The sequence below is a fragment of the Tympanuchus pallidicinctus genome, unplaced genomic scaffold (genome assembly GCF_026119805.1).
Source record: "Tympanuchus pallidicinctus isolate F22 unplaced genomic scaffold, pur_lepc_1.0 scaffold3, whole genome shotgun sequence".
Classification (NCBI taxonomy): Eukaryota; Metazoa; Chordata; class Aves; order Galliformes; family Phasianidae; genus Tympanuchus; species Tympanuchus pallidicinctus.
In genome coordinates this window covers 73,073,846-73,099,613 of record NW_026294747.1, presented here as the reverse complement: position 1 = coordinate 73,099,613, position 25,768 = coordinate 73,073,846, and the positions used below count along the sequence as shown (strand labels likewise).

The following is a 25,768-nucleotide window of genomic DNA, read 5'->3' as shown; positions in this document are numbered from 1 at the left end:
TTTATTCATTTATAACTGTATCATACAATCAGGAACAGCGATATAATAAACATAGTTAAAATTAGTATGCTGCATATTTTTGTTTTGCTTTTTTCCATCAATTGTTAAATTTGGATTAAGAGCATTAAAAATTTTTTAGAATAAAAAAATAATAGTACTCTTTGAGACCACATATCAAACCAACTATCAAACCTCATCCTGAATGGCTGGGAATTTTCCAGTTCATGAAGTAGAATGATGAAAATGGACTTGACTGAATAATAGACAGTGACTAAAGGGTATGAAAGAAGACAAGACCAAGTTTTAAAGCTTTCCAAATCCTAACACTTCCTGCTTTGGAACTCACCTTTTAAGATTCTCTAATATTTCTTCAATATATTTTGTCAGTGAAGATAATGTATGAAAAAGTAGTTCACAGATTTTTTTGATTTTTTTTTTTTAATATTATTTCTCTCACTTGCAAATAATACTAACTATATTTACCCAGCATCCCAACATTTGCAGGTGGGAAGGTCAGTAACTTTCAGGTGTACATGCTTCTGTTCATTTTTCTGCGCTTGACCCTCTGACGTGCATCATACCCTCTTCCTCTTCCCACACTCAGTATGGGCAGATCTCCTTAAGTTACAAAGTCCACTTTCTACAACAAACAGTGCAGTTCAACTTATCTCATGCTTCTAATCCTTATTATTTTTTCCTTCCTTATTGTTTTCCACCTGTTTGACCACCTTGTCCAACTTCACCATTTCCATTCCCTGCTACTCCCAGTGGTTTTTTTTCAAGCAAGTTTATCCACTTTTGTGCAACCACCCCTTCTGCAGCAACAAAATGGCAGAAAAAAAAACCCAAACTCAGAGCTTTGGAAAAGAACAGTCAGTATCAATTCGCTGCCCAAAAAACTGTAGCAGCAGAAAGTGAGTCAAGTAGAAAAATCAGCAAAGCACAGCAGCATAGCTTACATCGGTAAGAAGAAATTTTGTTGGGCAAGATGCAATTTTGTTATCAGTGTGACAACATCCTGGAATAACTTTGTATGACCTCTCCTTAGCTATTATAGGAGATCTACATTTATTTTTAATATCAGACTTCCAAAGTAAGTAAGAAAGCCACAGGTAACAAACCATTTTTATATTGATTCATGTAGGAATGTAGCAGGATTATAGCCAATTTAACTATAATGTTATTAAAGTAGAAACTATATCAATATTGAAGAATCATTGTCATTGTCTCCAGTGTGAAATTTTTCTTTCAAAATAGATGCAAATACTCATCACACATTATGTGGTTATAAAACAAAAGTTCAAAGCTATCACTAAACAGTAAGACAACTTTTTTTTTTTTTTTAAATTGTGCATACATATTGGTATTTAAGACCAATAAACAACAGGGCTGTAATTTGTTGTGCTTTATGATATCAACACTTAAAAGAAGGTGAGGCCTTGTTGCAGAGCTTACCCAGCCAGTTCCACTTCCTTGGGTTTTAGTGAACAGCAGTGATGAACCTTGTAATACCGCCCAGGATGACATCCAATTCTTTCTGTAAATATTTGTAAACAAAACATAATAAATTGACTTTAAAAGCAGATACTAAAGCTGTGTGTCACTGCTGCCCAGCTGACTTGCATGTTAATATACTTAACCATATATATTGTCATCAGTGCCATCAGTAAATCTTAATTGCTTGCATATTTGCAGAAGTGAACATATGTTAATTGTCCCAGCCTGACCATCAAAATCTAAATCAAACAAACCTAATTAGTAGTGGGAGCAGCTCACCAGAAGGAATGCCATACAATTATAATTTCAAAAGGGCTAATCTGGAATGCTCAGCCTACTGTGTACTAAGGAGATTATGCCAAAGCACTGCATAATTCTGAAATTGACTGATCACATCTTATTGGGATGTACGTGCCCCACTTTTATGCAGTAAGCTCATTAACACCAGCAACAAAATATTTGTTACACATCCAAAAAAATACAGGAAAGGAACAAATCAGTTCTTTAGCTGTCTGACAATTTTTGTGCCTAAATATCTGCCTAGAGGTTAAAAAAAAAAATAAAATAGAAAGCCTTACAAGCTCTAACAATCCATTCCCACTGCCTAAACATTAATTATTATTGAACAGCTCTCAAAGTGACAGGAGGGTCACATTGCAGTATTCTGGTAAAGCAGCCCAATAATCCAGATCAGTGATTCCAAACAGATTTGCCCTAAGTGATGAGGGTATACTGCACCAGCAACAGCTTGTATGAGCCACCATCTATCTCTTCCTACTGGGCTCTTAGAAGCAGCTCTGGGAAACCAAGATGGAGATCAGACCTGCTGCCCACCTGGCCCTGGACCAGGTCAGAGGGTCTCTGGAAAATCAGCTGTGTGCTAGCAATTTAATCCTTAAAAAAGAAATAATGCTTCATGTTTCAGAAATTTGGGAATGTTGATATAGACGTATACAATAGTAGACCTAAGAAAATCCCTTTCAAAAAATTACAGGTAAAAAAGTAAACCTAAATTAAATCTGAGGAAAAACCACATTTAGACACTATTTGGTACTGACTCTGCAAACACTGGAATTAGGTTAGACAGTATTAGTTGGTTTTACATTAGGATTTATAACGCAGGTGCCCACCCCTAAGCAAAAAAAGGAAACTACAAATGAGGCCATTCATCACATACAGGTAGAGTAGCATTGATAAATATGGAATCTCTTGCCCACTCGTATCTACACGTACTTCTAAAAGTAGGAGGACCTACCGAACTTTCTTCCCATTTTCTGTAATTTTTGTCACATTCAATAATCCATACTTCTCTTGACCCTGCAAGATGGAATAAGACAAATTAAAAAGAAAATTTGCTTTTATTGCCATCACATCACTGAATTCAATCCCCTCGAACAATCAGTATCTGGCAATAAGCCATCTTTGCCAGTGTTGTAACTTCAAGAAACTGCTGTAAGTATATTTAAACAAGCAGCATCAGTAAAATCAAGATTTTTCACAGGAAAATATTCCAGTATACTAATTACCACTAAGAAGGTATAATGCTTTCCTTCTACAGGGCCTCAGTTCTTTAAAAGAAAAAAAAAACTTAAAACTTTTGTGGTACGACGCAGCAGAAATTTTAAGCAAGGATATGTTGATTTGTGTAATAGTAATTTTGTGTTTGTGTCTGCCACTAAAAAAAAGGAGATATCTGACAAACAACCTAAATTCTTCAACAGAATTCTTCTAACTCAAGTTAACTGTATATTTTAAATAAATCATTCCCGAACTGCATAAAAATACTAATAAATTAGTTTTCAAACAGATGAGCAAAACATTCCATGTCCTATTTTTTCCTAGCCCCAAGAGAAAGATTAGAATTTTAAGCTACTTAATTATACACTGTGGATGAAAATCATTTAATTTGTATGCCACTGTACAACTTTGGAGATCAAGCAGTGAAAAGCAAAAAAAGAATAACAATGAGCTAGAAGGGTATGTTTAAGTTACAAAGGAGTGAATATTTCTAGTTTCTGTACAAGAATAAGAAAAATAAGGCATATTTTTAAAAAATAGGACAAAAAGGAAATAGTCAATTTGCACTATCCTATTGCACTACTGCACTATTAAGAAGTAATCTGTTAGTTGAAATAATCAATTAGGGAAAAGATCTAAATTAGCTTTATCATAACAAAAACATCCTCAATTTTAGATCCACTGAAAATACAAGATATTTAGAGGAGAATGTTAGAGAGAACATCTCAAATTTAAGCAGACCACGGAATAATCACAAAATACAGAATAGAAGAGGAAAACTTGACTCTGACATTGTCTTTATCAGAGACACAGAGCTGTATTTCATGAATCTTACAGATTTTTATTTGCATGTTTTATGTGGTTTGCATTAAACACAAGAGATGTGTTTTCAAAGATAGCATTTATCTGGTGATTCATGCTGTCATGGTCCATTAGTAATTGCTCGTCTTAATCTAATATCTCTACTGAGCCAGAGTGCCTTCCCAAGCCAGTGAAAATATATATTATTTTCCAAAAATAGGACCTCACTGCCTGGGTAACCCATGCTCACTTTCTCCAATATTCTGCGGTATTAAAAAATCGCACAGGGAACAGTTATGAACGCTCCGAAAAAAACCTACTTGGAAAGCATATCATCATGCCTTACTTAACAGCAACACTAGAGGGTACTAAGGAGAAAATTATGGTAATATTTAACTGGGGGGAAGAGAAGTCTAAATAACAAAACACAAAAATACAACTTTTTTTTGTAATATTAAGTTCCAGAGACAGCTAAAGAGAGCAGACTGCTTTTCTCCTATTGTTTACCAGCAATAGCAAGTTCTGCTACAAAATCTAACATCTCAAGATCAAACAAGTGTTCACATTTAAAACTTCAACTGAGGCAAAAAAAAAAATCTGTTTAGCATTCATAACAAGTCTTTAGCAAGTTGAAGTTTTCCTCCCGTTATTCTATGAAAGCAAAAAGACAAGGCTTATTTATATAAGGCTCTCAAGATTACTACAAGTTTTCAACAGGTGAAAACACAAGTGAAAAATGAAGCATTGCATCATATGAGCTATTAGTGACCAACGACAGTGATAAACACAGTGGATACAGAAAGTTTATTTCTGCTTGTAAACTACCAGGTTGCTAGGTATGAAGTCATGACTTGGAGGAAAAAGTCAATCCTACATAATTTGACACAACTAAGCTACACATCCACCACTCTCACAAAGCTGGTTTTAAGTCAAATATTCTTTTTTTTTTTTTTTTTTTTTTTTTTTGAAAGCCCAGTTGGATGCAATACATTCCTTGCACAGTGTCATTAATTCTATCCTGTTCTTTTCTCCCAATAACAAGCAATTTTCTAATCACAAATAGCACGTTTCTACAACATCTACTTATTTAAACAATTTCCATACTGACTGTGGCTTGATGCTTCGGTGAAGAAGGAGAGGACTCATTTTCAGGAAAACTGGCCTTAGAAGAGCTTGATGATTCCTATAGAATTTAAATAATTGGTATAAATTATTCTTTCTCACAGTGTTTTTTTAATTAAAAAATAAAACCTTTTTCACCCCTAAAGGCACACTTTCCAATTTCCCCCCCACTCTCACAAAAATAGGTTGTTCTGAGCATTCATGATATTCTGAAATACTTGTATTATAAACCTGCTTAACTAAACAGTGTTCTTACAATACTTACGGCCCAATCAAACCAGATTATTAAGCATGTACCCATTTGAAAAAAAAAAAAGTTAATACATTATCAGCTTAAAGCAAAGCTTTCATCCATATTAAGGAGCAGATTTCTTTGTATGACTGCAGTCACATTATGAAGCACGTTTGAAATACAAACAAATTACAAGGCACCACGTGGAAAACGAAATTTGAAGAACAGCCTATGCTTCTGTGCAGACAATAAATTTAAGACCAGCATAAAAAATAGCTGTCCATACAGAAAAGTTTATACCAGCTCTATTAACTTCTGTGAGTCCTGGCAGTTGATTTCCTTATAGTAAATGACCAAAACTTTCTAGAGATTCACATTGTTCTTCTAAACCAGACATTGATGATGGAGCAAAAGAAAATGTCTGACAACCAGAAAAAATGCTGGAACCAAAAAGGCACATGAGTTTCCTCTGAAGTATTGACCCCATAAAAATCTGGTAAGAATTTCAAACAGAAGAAAAACAGCATTTGGTCTCTGTTACTTCTCATGCATTTCTCCCCCACCTCCCCAGATGGCTGGTGAAACCACTCATCTGAAAACCAGTTGCTGTTTTTATATTTATTTCACTCCATAGTTCTCACCACTAAGCAGCTCTGGAAGAAGACTACTAGTACACATGGTCATTAACTAATCCTTTATCACAGACTGCCTCTAAGCAACACATGTAACGTGTCTACCACTGATAACAACACGGATGCATCAATGCACCAAACAAATGAACGGCCTCCCTGTCCTTCCACAAAACACTCATGGTACATTTTTAATTTTCTTGAAGCATGAGCATTGTGCTTTATATAAAGTTACATACAGAAACCTTATCAGTAACAAATGCGTGATGACTGCTTATTTTAAAGCTGTTAGAACTGCATTAACTAAGCTACTGACTTAAGACTTCACAGATGCGGCTTATACACAACTTCTCCTGGTTACTACACTAGACATTTGTACAGTTGCACATTTGTTTCACTGGGCTTAAGGTCTAGGTACTAGACTATTGAGTCTTTGAAGTAAGCAGCTCCACCTAATCAATGCTTTACATGAGCATCTTCATTTGACACTGAGCTACATAGAAGCCAGCCCAAAGCAAATTTAAATCCTGTAAAAAAAAAAATCTTCCTTTAAAAGTATGGCCAAATTTTTTAATTTATTGCCAACAGAAGTGTTTATACTGTGAAATGTAAACTTTACATGAAGCTAGAGGACTCCCTCCAGCTTTGATTTTGCAGAACTCCATCTGGCCATTCAAACACAGGTGACAACACATTTGATACATAAAGATGCTTAAGAGGAACAGGAAGGATGAAGAAGGGCAAAGAAACCTTGGAATTGCTAAAGCTAAACTGATGCATCTAGATGCAAAGTGCACCATTGTCAGCCAAGCACGATCCCTGGGTCCTCTGCACTACATATGACATTCTAAACTGACAGCTTCAACACTTAAAATCAAATTCAAGAAATTCTATTCTGAAGAACTAAGTCAACTCATGGTAACTCACTTGCTTCCTTTTCCACAACACTCCATTCCAACACAAACTACTGGAATATTCCAGAAGTAACATGTCAGGCACGTAACATTCTGAGCAGTAGATCCATTTTCATTACTACTACTGTGTTTTGTCCACTTGTCTTTGACATGGGCATGTGTAATTGCACACTTACTGGTCATTCTCCATACTCCCAGAAATACACTGATGTCCTTTCACTTCTCCATGTATCTTTACAGAAGAGAAGTTTACAAGCCAGTTTGTTGGCATCTTATTGTCAGTAGCCTATGCTAACACTTCAGCATTAAGATGCATTTCTGTTTCCATGAATCTTGGGTCAGACTGCTGTGAAGTTCCAAAAATCAGCAAGCCATTCATTACCCCTACAACACCAATTTCAGTTCCTCTCTGCTTACATGAGCTCTCCACGTGCACTGGCAGTATGGCACAGTGCAAGTAGAAATGGCTATGATAGAAATCAGACAAAAAAGACACAGGCAGATGAAGAACAACGGAGAGGCTCTGTCCCCATGCTTGCTCAAACATCTATTAGTTGACAGCCCCCAACAGATTACCAAGAACATGCCACAGAGAATGAACAGAAAACAGCTTCTGTTATTACTGACTCAGCTCTGTGCTGACTAAACTCCCAGCTCTGCTCTGGAGGCGAAATAAAACCAAGCATTTTAGCACTTTCAGTACTGTGCGCTGCCCTTAAACAACATTACAGCCCTGCTGTAATCAAGCACAACTTCTCTTCGCATATTACAGAGGAGATCAGCAGAACTGTCATTAAAGGGATTAGCTCACTACATAACACCACTATTTGTATCTCTAATTTAGAATTTTTGGTTTAGTAAGCAAAAGTTTTATTTCAACTCTATGAATACTTCAGCTACTCATTTGCCATGTTTAAAGGGGATTCTTGCTTAGCGTCTCCTACAACTAAAATATTCAGGCATGAAATATCAATATACCTTACATGGGAACCTCGCCCACATTCACAATTTTTGAATTTAAAACCTTTCCAAAGCCTGAACTGAATTACAGGAAATTCCCAATTATAAGTAAAATGACTATAAACATCAAACTCTGAATTAACATGAGTTATTTCAAGGCTAACAAGAATAAGGCTACCACTGACAAAGAAACAACAGCAAAATTATCAAGCAGTCCTTGGATTCTCTGAATGTTATCAAACAGTGATGCAAAACATAAAATGAGATTTCAGAAATTCATACATGGCAGTTTCTTTTCAATACTTCACAAATAGAAAACAGTTCACATTGCAGCATGCTGTTTAACTTGCTCCTACCTTATCGTTGGTGTCCAACACAATTGTGCTGTGTCTCCATTTTGTTAAAACTATTGGTTCTTGTAGCCTCCTGTCCAGACTCCTACTCTTTATTATATCTCTTTGCTGCTGTGGTGAAGCATTATACTAAAGAAAAGAAAAATCAAACTATAAGTAGGCTCTAATTCACACAAAAAAGGCCTGCATCTTCACAGTACAAACTTTCAGATTCCTGATTTCATCCAGGTGTGTGAATGAAATTTATTTAGCCTTTTCTAAATTTAGCTCTTAGTTTTCAGAACCATCCTGTCTACGGTAGTCCTCTCGACAGACAGATGTTTGATTTCCTGGACAAAAGCTTTCTGCAAGCAACTGCCATATCAAGAACTAGCATGGCATTAGAATAAACATATGATTTAAACATTCAAGTCTTCATATTGCACTGACAGTAAAAAGCACCTCATGACATAAGACAAGGATAACCCTGCTATTCTACAATAAGCCATGCAGATTAAGAGTGTTTAACTGAATATGATTCTATTTGGCTCCAAGGTTTCCTATGCTTAAGAGAGTAGATACTAAGAAGTGAGGTGAGGACTTCCTTTTTCAGAAATACCTACATCAACTATTGCTAAGGGAACTTGTTATTGTGCAACACATCTAAGTGCAGAAAACAAGTATTTAGCAGGAAATAATTTTAAGACTTGGCAGAGCATTAAGAGCAAGGGAGACACAAGTTCTATGTTCTGATAAGCTCAATAGCATTCAGAGATGAACAGGTTGAGAAAATATAAAGGCCATGAGAAAGATCCAGCATTTAACTTCCATTCAGCTTTGCAGCATACATATAAGTAACAGAGACATTTAAAATCATCACGTTATAAAGAACTATAAAAATATTTCAAGCAAACTTTCACATTGAAAGAACAAACAAGAAAAGACAAAAGATTTGTTTGCTTTTTACAGTCAGTAACAATCTCATTCTCTCTATTCAGATTAGAAGACTGAAATCTATACACAGAAACAGAAGGAAATAAGCGTGACACATAATGGACTAGAATTCAAATGTAGCACAGGAAAGTCAAATACTCATTTTACTGAAAAAAGGCAAAAACTATCCTTGACATGACATTGAATTCTACAGTTTTGCTACCAATTTACTCAGGCCCTCCAATTGCTCCAATTGCTACCAATAAACTCAGAGCCTCAGGTCTTCAAAGATGATAATACATACTGACGAAGTACAGCAAAATTAAAGCTCAATAACATAAATTCCAAATTCAAGATGAATAACAATTAAGTTAAATATACAGCAAATACAGCAATATACAGCAAAACTGCCGACATTACAACTAAAACCTAAGCAAGTTTCAACTATACTATGCCTAAACAGCAGAAGACTGCTACAGTGTTCCTTACAACAGTTCAAATATGTTTTTGCTATAAAGTGAACTGTTTATTTTACATATACACACACGTATATATACATCAGTGACATTAATGAATATTAGTTATGGAAATCTTCCACACACTTTCCATTTGAGTATTTTGAAGAACTCAAGCTGTAACCACAAAGACTTTAAAGTATCTTGAATTAAAATCTACCTTAAGAGCTAGAATATAGTCACAGTCTATTTACAGGTGATCTATATTTAAAAGGTGCCTTTGATACCATCATGAACCACTGGGAGTCTGTTTACCTAGCAGGTAACTCCATCCCAAAGGAAAAAGGGTCTGTAAGGCAAGGCTGACTCTCCAGTTTTACAAAATATACTGCACAAGAAAGCAACAATATATAGAGCTAACAGCTAACGTTTCAGGAACACTGCACTGTGCATCTTATCAGCTTCAGTACTTTGTGCTGGTGATACAAGCAGTGTTAATAAACTGACAAAGTCCTTAAAAAGAACATTTGACATCTCTCTCGCATTTTCTCACAACACAAGTGTCAAGTAAACTATTTTCAGTCAAATGTTCATTGTCAGGTATATTTTCCTCCCGGTGAACAGCAGAATAAACTACCAGAGGAAAAAAGAGAAAGCTAAGTATTTCTGGGCTCAAGACAAGCTTCTGCTTCCAAAACAAAGGGAGTGATTTGTGATATTTGTGATTTCTAAAAAGAGTTACAGTGAGATACAGATACTGCTTTGGACTCTGGATTCTCCAAGCAAACTAACCATGAACTACAATGGATAGATGCTACTGGTTAGAGAGAAGCAGCCAGGGTGCCAGTGATGCAGTTAGATTCCTCTTTACATCTTCGGTGTCACCTTGAAGACTAAGGCTAGGTAAGGGCCGTAGAGAAGTCATCCTATGACACCACATGCCCTAGCATCACACCTTTAAAAGTTGCTATCATTTTCCTAATTCTGAAACTTCTAATAATGCAGCACGGAACTCCAAACGCACACTACTGCTCTTTGAAAAAATGTCCCCAGAACTCCAGCTTGTCCCACTCAGTTACCCCTCCCTAGCACTCCCAGCCTGACCCTCATTTCACGGCCAGTTCCTCTTATCAGCAAGTGAGGACAACAAATTGTTCATACTCCTACTGCATACACCAAGTAACCCTGACTCCTTGTTACACTGGTTCTTGGTACAGGGTGAAGACACTGCTGATATTGATTTAGGTAACACAGGGTTATTTTCATTGTTGAAGTCATTCAGTGCTTTCACCAGCTACTTGAAAGCTTTCTTTGCCTCACAGTAAATTTTTCTAACCCTCTCAACTGGCTGAATAACTTATATTTAATTTTAACCCGATAATGGAGCATGGCTCAAGGCTCTGTCCTAGCCTAATTGTGACTGAAATAAATGCAACACCTCCAAGCTATTTGTAGCAGTTGTCCTCATTCTTTGGGAGATGACACAGATCTGTCAGCTTCAAGACAGAGAACAAAGATTCCTCTTTGTTTGCACTAATAACAGACACAGTCAAAGACAAGGAATTGGGCGGGTGAAGGGAGAAGAGGGTGGGAAGCAGCTGACAGTGAAATTTGGTAAAGACCCAACGTTAAAAGCAGGTCAGGGATTAAAACAGGAACATATAAGAATATTCTGACATCCCATTATCCTTTATCACCTTATCTACTCCGCTATATTATTTGCAGTTTTCTCAGTAAACAGTCTGAAATTATTTTTGTTCTTTGAATGATTGCTTCACAACAAAAGGATTTCACCAGTGCTGCAACTGTCTTTGGCTTTGAATAAACTTTTCACTTCTGTGACTGAACTAACATCAATGCAAATGTTTTGCTATTTCTTATGAACTAAAAAAAATGCTTTTTTCACCTTACATAAATAGAAATACAACATTTCTTCACTGCCTGTAAAGGACCCTGCCCACACCTTGCTTTCTCTCCCTGGAGGATTAAGGCTCCTCATGTTCCATCTGTACAAGCAGAGTTTCAGGCCACGGCTGCACTGAAGGAACAGTGCAGGGCAGGAGGCTGCTGCAGAAGACAGCTCCCGTTGGAGCAGAAGTGATCCAAAACCCCTCTGCACCCACTCTACTGACTTGACTGCCCTGGATGTTCTTTGCTTCACCTTCTATCCCAGTGGGTTGTTTGATTTTTTGATTTGTGTTTGTTTTTAATAATCTGCAAGAACAAACAATTGAATGTAGCAGAATCCACAAGAGGAAAGAGAAAGTCTTCTGGAAGATGTATTACAAGTTGCAAGTAAAGATTAGTATCCACTTCAAATAATAATTCAGCTGTCAGTGAACATAGGGCTGAAAATAGGAAAAGTCTGGGGTGTGCATCACCTGGGTGTGGTGAGAGAAGGGACTGTCCTGCTCTGCTCAGCAGCCTCACCTTGAGCACTGTGTGTAGTTTGGCCACCACAACATCAGAAGGGCTTAAAACTATTATAAAGTAATTGTCTACAGGAGGGTTGTGAAGATGTAGAACAGTGAAGAAGGCAACACGTATGACTTCAGTGGCTGAGGTGCCTGGCTGCACTCAGCCCAGAGCCGAGGAGCTGAGCGGAGGCCTGATGGCGGCTGCAGCTCCTCACAGGGAGCGGAGGGCAGCGCTGAGCTCTGCTCTGTGTGACAGCGACAGGGCTGAGGGAACGGCATGGAGCTGTGTGAGGGGAGGGCAGCTGGGCTCAGGGAATGGTTCTGCACCAGAGGGCGGTGGGCACGGAACGGGCTGCACAGGGCTGTGGGCACGGCCCCGAGTGCTGGAGTTCAAGGAGCGTCTGGACACTGCTCACAGACACTGGGTTTGATTTGTAGGTAACTTTCATGTAGTACGGACCCAGGAGTTGCATTTGATGATCCTTGTTGGGTCCCTTCCAACTCATGCTATTTATGATTGTGTTCTTCTGTTCCACTACAAAAAGTTGGGCCATGCTCATCACAAGCGTTAACAGAATTTTTCAGCAGTTGTCAAAGCTACTCCATGCAGATGTTAGTTCAGCCAGAGGCATTCCGCTATTCCTAGATGTTACATAAATGTATATGACTGGAGGGCTTGTTATAAGACTGTCTGAAGTAATCTATGTTGTAACTCACCCTCCTCCCCTAACACCATCAGATACTTGTTTTTATATACACGTACAGTAGTGAAGCACTAATACAGAGCATGTTCACATTTACAGCCAGTGCTATAAAAGCAAAACTTTTTCATGTTACAGTACTATCTCAGTACTGTATCTTGGTTCTAGTTCTAATAATGTGCAGATTACCAAGAATAATCTAAAATAAAAAGCATTATCTTTTTTTCTTTCCTGGTTTAACAGCATCACATAACCATACTATTCCATACATTTATTTTGCAATTAATTTTGAATAGAAACACAAGATCTAAATATGTCAAGGGGAAATAAAACTGATACTGAGTACTACTGTAGACTCCACCTACTTTCTTTTTAAAGATCTTTTTCCAAGTAACTTAATTTTCATTTAAACAAGAGTGGCAGTGCTGAAGTCTTTCTATGGTCTTTTCTCTAAGCATTCATGAGAGTTTCCAACAAAGATAATTTTTCTTCAAAGCCATTCTGCAGTCTATACTGTGTTTCCAGTTCATTTGTCCTAAAGCACTTTTGGAACCAGCCTCAGCAAGCTTTTCGGGAGACTGATCTTCAATCACGCCCCAACTACTCACATCTTTGTAACATTTTCACTGTATGTTCATCAGATACAATGATGCAGACTAGCTAAATATTTTGCTGAAATGTTTAATATATTAATTAAAGCTATAGGTAGGAATTTCTGTCAATACATAAGACTGTGAATTGAGAACTAAATTGCTAATATACTTCTGTTAATCATATATTTGCTGCCACTAAAGCGCTTTCAAAGATCACTCAGTAAGGAACTAATAATAGAGTCTAGTCAGCAGAAGAGAAATAACTTAAGGAAAGTTCCTAACAGCAATATTTGATAATTTTGATATAAACAAGAGGCAAAGCAGATCAGACCACAGATCAGACCAAAAAGAGAGGCTAGCTATCGTTCTGTACATGGTTACTAATAGGAGGGACCTCAGAGGCTTACACAGAACCACTAGAATATCATTACAAACACACTAAACCTCCTCTCTTTGTGTTTATGTCTCACACAACAGTTCTGGTTTATCTTTGCAACTTTTTACAGCCGAATTAGAGCCAACTCAATGAGTTACTTAGTTCAAAGCCAACCTATTTTAGTAGAAAGCAACTTCTTCACTGTCAACTTTGTGCAGGAGGCAAAGAACAAAGCACCAAAGAAATTACTGCCCTTATGTACTTCAAACTATAAACACCTAACTATCAATTGTTTCCACCAGAACTTCTTGAAGCAGATTTTTACTTTTCTACTTAATCTAATAGCCAATTAATGGCTAAATAGCTTTCAAAAACAATAGTTACCAATTCATTATATATATTAGAAAATGTTAAATATTTAACACATCAGATCAACACTGGAGAATTCGTAAAGATAACTCAGCTCTTCAGTAACACAAATTCTTCAGCTGATCTACCAAAAGAGCCGAGCATTTAGCTACATTCCTAAGTTTAAATACTTGTCCAAAAGCACTATCTATTAAGGCTGCTCCTTTTTAAGTAGAAAGGACACAGGCTTTAGGGAAATAATAGCTGAGGAACACACTCTTTGGAATACTTACGCATGCAATTCTCTGAATATTTATTATGATCACCTTAATACATAAGACTGAACAAACATCCTAACACTAGAAAGGCACATATAAAAACATAATTATGACAAGCGTTCTGAAAATGAGAATTATATGTTATTAGGTACATCCTCCGACTACCTAAATCTGTCAATTTCCCATAATTTTTTTTTTCACTCCAATATTAAGTACCAGTTTATACTTTAGTTGAAACTCTTAAAGGTCATTCTCAAAGACACCTTAAACTGTAGAACCTTCTGTTTTTCACTAATTCTGTGTATAAAATCAGAATCATAAAGTGTACATGGCAAAATAATGCATGGCAAAAATAATGCTCTTTGGAGTGTACTACAGAGAAAGCACAATTTCTCAGGAATATTCTGTAGCTTAGAAAATTTACCTTTTTTCCCCTAAAAATGCTTTCTATTTCATGAAAATAAATCACAGATATTACTTCGCAGCCTTACACGAAAAGCTAGGTTCTGCAAAGACATCACATCTTTTTTGCTATTTGAATAGCTACATCATCTATTTTTATTAAGTCTGTCAGCGTGCTTTTCTTCTTCACAACTTGAAATTCCACCAAAGTGACAGAAATAATGAAGTGAAACCCCTAAGTCCTCTTGTTGTGTCTAACTCCCACTAAAGGCCTCATAGAACACCTCCTAGGGAGGAGGGCAACAGTCCAAAGTTTCTTCTTCAGGTCACTCACCTTTGGTAACTCCCATTCTGATCGGGAACCATCAGCACTGTAGTAGTATGGTCTACCTTGTTCATCTGCATGTTTTAGCCACTGTAGAAAGAAGCGTGATGACAGGAAATGTAATTAGTGTGACAGTCATAACATAGCTAAACTCTGATAATTTAGGATTTAAAGTGAATTTGTCATAAAGTCCCATCCACTTCAGCAGGGTGTGCAAAGTAACCTCCGTTAACTAAGTTTAGTCAGTAGTGAGAACAGATCAGTTTTCAGCTTCCTGCATACAGCTCACTATCACTTTTTCCTTCTGCAGCTCCTCAGGCAAAACTCCTGCAGTAACACAGATACTGAATTCCTGATGACTCATATAATCTACTAAGAGATTGTGATAAACAGATGTTTTGAAGATTACACATCTCACTCATCATCATTATGATGTCATTTTAAGGAGGTATGATCTTTACACCAGATCTGTGGAAGGATTTTATACATAAGATCACAAAATTTCAAGTAGCTCATCTAGCAGCTGTTGATAATTTAATAGATTACTAAACAACCTGAACTCCATTTTTATAGCATCAACACGAGCATGAGTTGCAGTCTAAGATGATAATACAGATTCTGTAACCTCTAACAGCAACTCCCAGAATCAAAGAGGTAAAACCATGGTGACTATAACTAATGGTGCAGAACAAACAGAACTGTAAAGAGCAAAATTCTACAGGACTTTTGAACAGTAATACACATGGAAAAACTCACACCTCAGGTCAAGTAGGTTTCACGAAATTATGCACCAGCAAGTTTGTTTTCTATCAATCCCAATGTAATTTTTTTTTTTAACGTTTACCTATTTGCCAAAACAGAGCATGCACTATAGATTTTCAGCAGAAACAGATCTGAGAAGGACAAAAATGCATAACTGACATAAAACTCAACTATTCAAAAGCTTCTTTAAAAGCGCTTGCATACATTAAGTGGAGAACAAGTGATGCTACCATAAACACTCCTTGAAAGTCAAAGAAATCAAAACAACTTCAGTGGACCACTAGAAAAATAGACTGCTTTACAAATATAAACAAATATTGTCATTTTTTCTTCATGGGAGAAAATTCTAGGATACGTCCAGAATCATGCTAAGTTGTCAGGAGCAATTCAGTAATTAGAATAGAACATAAATCTATGATACAGCTATGGTGTAAGTACAAACTTTGTCTACATCTGAAAGCAGCACTGAAAATTTTTTAAAAAGGATGAAACTGAAAAAGAAGATTTTTCAGTTTGAAACCATCCCATCCGGAAGACACCTGCAGACAAGAACAACACTTAAAAGATAATAAGAACATCATGATATTGATATGAAGTTCATTCCTGAAGCATAACCAAGAGGATGGAAGGTGGGGAAAAAACATACACGTTATATATTCATTTAAAATAATATGACACCAATGAAAATAAGAAAACCTCCCCTGAATGGTGAAGCACATACATGAGAAAAAAAAAAAATAGTTCATCTGAGAAAGTTTCATGCATATTTAAAAACAAAAAGGTAGATACCAGTAAGGAATGCTATTCACTTCTAGAAATGAAATCTGCATTTCTATTAGTGAATTAGCTGAAGAGAGCATGTGATGAGAAGAAGGAAAAAAGTACCTTTTCATTAGTATAGTCATTGGTATATAAGGTTTGACCATGTTCATCCAACTCTTCTGACCAACCCTTTGGAGGAGAACCGTACTGACTATCTGACTGGCTGTAACAAGAACTGTGGTCGTTTTCTTCTGATGAAAGATGCTACAAGTAGTCAGAAACATACAAGGCAGTTTTGAGAATGAAAATGCTTTAAAATCTGAAAGATCAAAGATTATTTGACTAGAAAGAGAATAGTAATAAGAGCAGGAAGTTCACATTTTTATGTCTTACATGAGAAAATGAGCTCATAAATAATCAATAATTGCTAGGTAATTGAAACAAAATCAGAACACAATTTATACTTTTTCTTTACTAACCCAGATTCTGACTACTCAAATTCAACCAGTGTCATATGACAGATTCAAACCTAATTAATACTCTGAATCTGTTGCCAATGTAAATTTTATTCCCACCAATTTGTATTACTGAATGACGAAGGAAGCTAGCTTTCATTACCTCTATTGCTCCAGAACACCCACAAGACATACTACACCTTGTGTTTCTGGCATCATCCCAGCTTTCATACTTAAATTCCCTCGTTCTCTTTCCAAATAGTTCATGGAAACCAAATGATCATTCAGGATAACTTCAGCTGAATCTGTCTATGTGTATGATGCATCCCACAATGTTAGCAATTTTCAGTCTTTACCTTCCAGTGTTGGCACGTGACAATTTAAAAGCAAGACATTTTTACCTGCTAAAGACACAGCTAACAGAATTATAAGATTATCTTCTAAAGGTAAGAGTGAATTATAACATGGAAACAAGTTTGATGCATGAAATAGAAGAAAGGTTTTGCACACACATCAAAACTTGTGGTAACTCACCACGTGCATGAGGGAAACTCCCTAAGCTGACACAAACTGACTACTAAGCACAGCAAAATCCATAGATCACTTCTGGTCACTCATAAAGCAAATGTCCCCTACAGCCTACAGAATGCGAGCATTTAAACTATGCATTAAACAATCTCATTTCTTGCCTATAACACAAAAATCCGAACTGCCAATTTCTACTGACTGAGGCAAAAAGTCTTCAGTCACATTTTTACACTTGGACTTGAGACTAACAAGTTGAAAATGCTGCTACAGGCTCCTCTTGAATAATTGCTTTATAACATAGCAGTAGTGTGTACACATATTTAAGTTAACATAACATTTTAATGTTCTAATACTGATTAGAGAAATGTCAGTGCGCTTACGGTAGCAGACTTTGGAAATATATATATATTTAATAAAAATTACAGCCAAACAAGATAATGTTTCTTCCAAATAATTCCTGATGCTGAGGAAAGCAACATACAAATTAAAACTAAATATTCTCCTAGGAGAAAAATAGCAACCAGCCTGTTGCTCAGTAAGAATGACTTCACATGTCTGTCTGTAACATACTTATAACACAACAGTTCTGATGTTCCAAGGCTCAGCTAATCCCATCAGCATACTGTCTAGGAGTTTAACTTTAGCTGATAAACTTAAATGAAATTGCAGAGCTGTTACAAAATTTATCAAACAAAAGTCATTCTTTAACACATAAAAACAAATGCTGAAGTTGCTTAAATGGGCATTTTAAAAATTACACTGGACAAACCACGCTCTACGACTTCTGGTTCCTCTTCCAACACCTTTCCAGTACTGCCTCTATGCTTCCTACTTCATGTAGCCTAATATTTCTACCTAAGAGTCCCAGCCCCAATCATATTCCACCCCAATCAACTAAAAACATCTAAAGCAGACAGCTACCAAATCTGTCATCTCGTTTTACTGTAGCTTAGCCTGGTATCTCAACCTTTACGTATTTGGTAAAAGTATTCAACACCATAAATGAAATGCTGAACACAAACAGTGGACTGTGAAACACTCACAAATGAAGGATTGAAAAGAAGAAAAAAGTGGCTTCAAAACCAACCAGTAATAGCATAGCCATAAAGGACGAATTACAAAAGAATCTTGCACTATTTGAAATTTTTCAACTAGACAAGTTCATATTAATCAAAGCACATATCATCCACTGACCTTACAAAAAAAGAAGTTGAGATGGATAAGATTGTTTGATGGCTAGAATTGGTAAAGCTAGTACAGATTGGCCTTCAAACATCATAAACAAGTGAACGAACTGAGCTATCTGATACAACAGTAAAAACAAAGCAGTAAAGAAGCTTCTGAACATGCAACTACGTGGTGAAGTGGTGGTACAGAGGTTTGAGTCAGGAATCGTCTGCAGATGGTGGGGGAAAGAATTTTTGAAAGTACTCCCATGAGAAGAAGGAATAGTGATGACATTAGGAAATCAGTTACACGTTGCTACATGAGTTACTACTCAAAAAATAGATAAATAAAAGCAGTCATTTCTTCACAGAAAATCACTCCAGAAGAACAAAATTGTACCTAGCAAAAGAACAGCCAAGCGTGAAATTAACAGATAATTGTCAGAGACTGGCAAACTGAGTTTTGCCAGTTTACCTGTTGCAGCCACTAGCCGGTGGCGAGAAGGTAAGACTCTTTAAATGCTTGCAAATACCATTGCTGCTCAGAAGGCCATTCCCAATGGCAATGAGAGGGCTCCCTTTTGCTGTCCGCCCCATTTCTGGCACTAATGGCCCAGAGGCAGATTTCCATAACAGGACGCTTAGCAATCTAAAATTTCTGAGCAGTATACAATTACATTTTAAAACTAAACAACATAATAGCTCATGTGTGGTTCAGGTGGATTTCCTCGTATCTGAAAAAGGTATATGAAAATAGAAGATTTCTTGACATATGTTTGCTTTTTCTTTCAAGCTTGATACTGATTAACCTCAATACTGTTTGAATACAAGAACACTGTTTTAAGCATATTTAAACAGTAATATTCAGCTTCCAAATATTCCTTTTCTTTATCTGAATCACAGCAAATTGAGATAGACTAACACCACTTGTTTAGGTCTGCCTACCAATCAGCTGCACATAGCACATTAGCTACTCAAATATTATCCTTAACTATTTTTTAATGCAAATAACTTCTGTGGGAAAGCTTAACAACAGTAAACAGCTCTAGAAAGTGAAGGATTTGCATTACAAGAAAAAACAGCCTTTATAGCTGGAACATAACCAGGTCAAAAGTTCCTACAGCCTTCCCCAAGCATTTGCCACCATGAGACCCAGACACTTGATTAGACACACCTCTCAGCACTGTTACTTATGGTCTCTTCTTCTCTAGGACATCCAGTTATCATTCACAGAATTAAGAAAATGATTTCCTCAAAGTTCACAATTTTCCCTAACAAAGTATTACTTTTAATTGCCTTTTCCCCTAGTTTTCTCTACAGATATCCAAGGCCCCAAAAAGAAATCATTGATAAGTGTAAATTCATTTCTTGTAAGAAAACAGTTAGATAAAAATGTATGGAATTGAATAGAAGCCTCAATTTCAGTGTTTTTGATGCTGTTGGAAAGTGCTATAAAACATCACTAAGTCTAGTTTTAGCTCCCCAACTCTCCTACGTAGACTTACTGCCACAGCATTAACCAAGCAGGAACAAACACCTGCACGTACCTTTGTTTTACTGTGTATTTAACTTACACTGATAACTCCCCTCGCATTTCATCTCCCTTCCCAGTTTCTAGAAACTGCCTCACTTCCTGTCCTTCCCCCACTTCCTTTATCACCCCAGAAATGTGGAGAATACACTGACAAAGAGAACATATTCCACATCAGAAAAGCTGCAATGGTTTCCTTACTCCATTGTCATTTAAATTCCTGTTAGTTTCAAGTTCTCCTTTATTTTCAAAAGGAAACCTGCAGCACCTGATGAGGGACTGCCAGGTACTTTCACAACTAGTACTCAGGCTCACGATCCATCCTGTACACATTTCATGTACACATTTTCATATACAAAATTGACTGAAGTCAATGGTTGATGGTTACTACATCCCATGAAGCCACACAATTGATAAGACAAATGAAGACAGCCCTTGATACCTCAAAATTCAGAGATATCAAGTTCCATAACAAAACAGTATTCAAATGCATTACAACCTCATTGTGATCTCAGAACAAACTACCTCATGATCTGCATGGCTCTGGGAATCCCCTTTATTAATGCTTGCATCTCGGGCCCAACGTGGAGGTTTCCAGGTTCGTTCCTGTGATCCTCTGTTGTAGTAATAACAGCGTCCTGTTGTATCTTTATGGGTTTCCCATTCCCCATTTATTTGGACTGGAGCACTTGTAGGTAGTGGTGGAAGTGCAGACTGAGATATTTTCAGTTCTTGTAAATTAGCATAAACTGGTGAATCAGGCCTCCCTTGGCTTGGTGGAGTAGTTGGCTATTGAGAGAAGAAATGTATTATTAAAGAGCAAATGACTTTTATAATGCTCCCTTACAAATCAGCATGTATTACAAGAGTAAAATTAACCAACACACTCCTCTTTTTTTTTCTTATTACTTATAAAAGCACAAAGGAAAGCCACAAGATACCAAAAAGATCAGATTTTTTTCAATATTAAACAGATGTTGTTTGTGATATTTATAGTTCACATTTCAGCATTTCTCCAAGTTGATAATTGCCTTGCAATGAATTTGAAATGCAATAAAATCTTCATCAAATAATTATATATTTTAAAACTTCAGCTATGCAGTTAAAGGATTGCTCAGTAGCTGTAAGTAATATGATCTTAAGATGAAACACATTATTTCTTACATGTTACTTCATCAATTAAAGATGGTTTCCAAGTCATTTTCGTCCCCTAATATTATATAAATGATGGTGAATATAAAGCAGTGATTTTGTTTCTCAACGAGAATTCAGCAGACCGTTGAATTTGAAAGACAAATCTAATGTGGTGATGCTGAAACTCCAGAAAACACTTGGGTGGTTTATACCTGTAAGCCTTTCCAAATAAATGCTTACTTAAACTCTTTTATGTAATAACACTGTGAGCATTCTGATTACCACTCCCTTCTTACAGAAATTATGTGGATACTTATTTAAAGTGCCCAATTTTATTCATATATATGCAAATAAGGAGAACAACAATTGTCCACAAGGAAATAAAAAATAAAGGACAATTTCACATTCATATTTTGTGGATATGAAGACCTGCGAAAAGCATAGTTAAAAGTCTGTGGTACTCACTGAAACCATGAGTACTTTCAAATAAGCCACAGAAGTGGTTAGAAGAAAAATATACTTTTGACGTTCAATTTCTGAAGTGCAGTAGAAGCATGTAAAACACACCATGCGAAGGATAAGAGCATGTGTTTTCATGAGAACTGTGATCAGGAAACTGTGGAACCAGCTTGCCATTAAGCCAAATTGAATGCCTGTTAACATAAAGCCAACTCTCTACATCACAGCATTTATTCAGACACTCTAAAGAAAGTAAAAATATCATGCAAACCATCCCTTCCTCCCCCCTCTTGCTTTTAATTTAGAAGCTTTGCTGTAGGCAAGCCCTTGTGCCTCTTGCTGCATCTTTCAAAGGAAAAAAAAGAACATATTGCGTTACATAAAAGATCCTTTACGATGTGCTTTTAAACATTAAAATTTTAGACTGCTAATCATGGCCACATCTAATCATAAATTATTGGGGTTTGCTCAGACAAGAAAGGATATTGTACCACACAATCAGATATCAACTGCTTGCACCACAGCTGGAACCAAATATGGGCAATATCCACAACCAGAAGGGGAAACAGCTAGAGAGGAACTTAATGAGATTAAAACAAGCACAGACCTGTTTTGTGAATCTTTAAAAGTGAAAAGACAACTTACTGGATACAGCAAGTACAGTGTGTTTAACTGGAATATACTGCAAACCTGGGGGGAAGAGGTATCCGCAGCACTTGCAAAATCAGCTGAAAACAATTAGCATCTCCTCCATCAATTCAAAGGAAAGAAACCTACTACAAAACTTTATGAAAACACTACTTTTCTACTACCCAAGTCTCTCCTTTTAGAGGGGCAGAGAGGAATGCTGGAACAGCTGGATTTGGTAAAGTACTGTTTCTTGAGGACATTAATAGCATAAGGAGCACTGCCATAAATGTTCTCAGGAACGTCCCTCGACTCCACTGAACACTGAGAATGCCCTGCCTGCAGCTGCACAGGCCTCAGCCTCGCACAGCAATCCTCAATTTTTGCTTCCACAAAAGACCAGAATTGATTTCGGCACTGTAACTGGAACAACTCTGGATGAAGCTGCAGGACCCATGTCACACTAGAATGATATTGGCAACTCCAGGCCAGTGTGCTCCATGTGCTGCCACGCAGCTCAAGCAACACATCAGTTACACTTCATACACTAATGTGTGATGAAATTGTAACGTATGTTTTTCTTCTGACTGCTTAACACTTCTAAACTAAAATTTCTGGTTTACAAGCAGAGAAGTCAGAATTTCTGCCCAGAACAGCAAACGAGGCAGCTATGAGCCCTGCCAGCCAGGGCAGCCAGCTCTCTCCTGAGAGACCTTTTTGGTACAATTACAAGATTTAAGAGACACCCTTTAAGTTATTGTTTTCAGCAAAGCATGAAAAATGCAAACTCATAAATCTACCTTCAGCACACAGCTTAGCTTTAAGTGCATCCATGGGGATAACATTCTTATCAGGAACTGCTCTGAACAACCGCATGGCACGCAGCAGCACTTCCCCATACCTCTGGGCACGCAGTGAGGTGCGCTGCTGCCTGCAGTGCTGAGTTCAACAGCACCCAACATTACCAATGTTAATTTTACCTGGTAAAAATTTGTTTATTAATAAAGCAACTTATAAAAGCCCCATGAAGCGACCTCTGTGTGCTGCCCTGAGGACGCCAGCAGGAAGGCCTGTCCCTCCCCAGGCAGCTCCCACCAGGCGGCCCTACCGAGCTCCCAGGCCTCCCACACCCCTGCCATTGTGATGAAGGTGACAGCTTCTAGTTCAAGTCTGCTCTGCAAAACTGCCACTAGTTTCAAGTCAAAAAGCATATTAAAATAATTTAACTGTTTTCCTTTCATTTACTAAGCTCATTGGTAATGTGTAAATAGGAGTAAATAAAGCATTACCTAAATCAAAATCGTTTATAACAATTTCCATGGCTGTTTTCCCAAATGCAGATAAATATAGGTTTGCTAAACACCAAACATTTCTGTAAGTACATGTGGACTTCCAGTTAGAACTTCCCTCCCTACTTCCTTTTTTGTCCTACAGAACTTCCAGTGCTCACATGGGCAGAATTAAATCTACTGAAAGAGACTACTTGTTCTTGCAACTCTGATAGCGAGAAAATATGTAAAACACGTCCTTCAGCATGCACACGCACGTACACAGAAGGTGCATTTCAAGCTTCATCTGCCTCTTGGTATGATTTCAAGCTTCTTCCTGCTACTTTCTCTGACTGAAAGCAGTGAAGAACTCTTGCTAGGTAGAAAGTGGTGAGGAAAAATGAGAAAGGAGAAGTACTTCTGCAATGTCACAATGAGCGAAAATTACACAGCCCTGTAAGCACAGTGTCAGCCTTGTGAATACAAAGGACCTCCCTGTAACTCAGTAATGCTCAGTTTGATACATTTGAGGACTGCTGTACTTGACTCAGTTAAGTCGCAGTATCAGCAAATGAACTCCAAACTCGCAAACTGATAATGAAGACTTACACACAGGAAGAAGTTTCCAGAATCAACTCAAAACGTTCTTCAAAATCAGACAGGATGTGTGGCACTTTTGGAACTTAAGTTATTACACTGGCACAGTAGGAAGCAGACACATGCCTTTAAATAAAACAACTTGTTAATCATTCATGAATGAGCAGTCAACATTTTCAAATGCCAGATATGCTATCAGGCCTCAGAACACACGCTTGAACTCAGTGCAATGGAAAGCAATCTTACTATACTTCACAAGGTACTTTTTCATTATCAAAATGCTTAGAAGCTTCTCAAGAATATCTTGGGTATTAAAGTTACTTTAAACAAATGGCTTTCTTCAGACAGCAGTATTTGTTCAAGCATCCAATATTAAAGCAAACAAACAAGGAGGTTCAATGCACTCCAGCAGCCTAAGACTGCAGTTCTGGTAAAAGCAAGGACAAAAGATCTCTTCCTATCTGCTAAAAATATGTTGTTGGTTTCGGCATTGTTTGTTTTATAAGCAAGGAGAACATACTGTATCAAGGACGCAAATAATTCAGAGAGGAAAAAATACCCTGAATCTGACAGTCACCTTTTACAGCACTCAAATCCAACACAACAGCTTTTAGAGCATAACTGCTTCCAGAACAAATCATAAATGATTTTCTCTGCATTACAAATGATTGTTTTGTCCTGGTTCTGTTCACGGCTTTTCTGAACGTTATAACCTTGAATTTAAGGGCCTCCATTTCAGTAACAGCATTTAGATTTCTACAATTCACTGTTAACGAGACAGAAAAGGTCAGGTAGACCTTATCGTGATGCACTAGATCACACTCAGCAGATCACCCATATTCGTGTGTAAGATCAGCAGAGGGAAATGAAGAATCCCAGTTCCCACAACAACCAAGCTTCTTGCCAAAGAATTGCCACTGTCCTTTCAGCAAGTCCTGAGACTTCAATACCAGCTTCATTCCACAAGAATGATATCAAAGTAATCTCAGAACATTTTCATTTCAAGAAGTGACAGCTTCAATTGGAATCAGCTTATCTCCTCCTTTCTCTTCCTGCTCCCTGCAAGGCCTGAGTTTCTACAAACATGCTCAGGATCCTACTTTCTTTCTAACATGTTTAGGCACATCCAAAACTTCTTACATTCTCGGGTGTTCCATGAGGGAGTTTTTCAACAAGTTCCAACTTCACAGGTAAAGATAAACTCTTTTAAATAGCAAAGTTAAAATGGGAACCCAAACAATTCTGTGTGCACTGACTTTCCCTTGCCAAATATTTAACTACGTAGTGCCTTAGACTGTAAGCCCATGATATGCATTGAAAGAAAAATTATTACAGGCCTGTTAATACCTGATCACGGATTTACAGCCAGCCACAGTAGTGCAAATATTATTTAACAGTACTAAGTTTCACCCATTGATTTATCATTATAAAGTGATAAATAAAGGATTTAGTGAAGCAGTACAGAATCAAAAACATCCTGTAAAAAAATCTCAAATATATTTGCTAATTAAAGGCCATTCAACAATTAATGAAACAGTTCAATGTTTAAAGCATCACACTCACACTGCAAGTGATCCAAGCAGTCTCAAGAAAGTCATTTTTATAAATGGCTGGCCAATAACTTTGCATCAAATTGATAATAAAAA

The 25,768-nt window shown here is 37.1% G+C and overlaps 1 protein-coding gene across 6 annotated transcripts in view; it reads right to left on the bottom strand.

Annotated features, from left to right (window-relative positions):
* Positions 1-25,768, bottom strand: part of ARHGAP12 (Rho GTPase activating protein 12) — a 68,854-nt gene that overhangs the window by 16,628 nt on the left and 26,458 nt on the right. For 3 of the 6 annotated variants that reach the window (XM_052693798.1, XM_052693800.1, XM_052693801.1), the window contains exons 3-9: positions 20,563-20,826; positions 16,481-16,621; positions 14,843-14,923; positions 8,030-8,155; positions 4,925-4,999; positions 2,753-2,814; positions 1,456-1,537 (exon numbers count right to left, since the gene is read on the bottom strand). In XM_052693798.1, coding sequence (XP_052549758.1) covers positions 1,456-1,537; positions 2,753-2,814; positions 4,925-4,999; positions 8,030-8,155; positions 14,843-14,923; positions 16,481-16,621; positions 20,563-20,826 — 831 coding nt within the window. The remainder of the gene's footprint in view (positions 1-1,455; positions 1,538-2,752; positions 2,815-4,924; positions 5,000-8,029; positions 8,156-14,842; positions 14,924-16,480; positions 16,622-20,562; positions 20,827-25,768) is intronic. The other 3 variants (XM_052693802.1, XM_052693803.1, XM_052693804.1) reach the window with 3 other exon arrangements.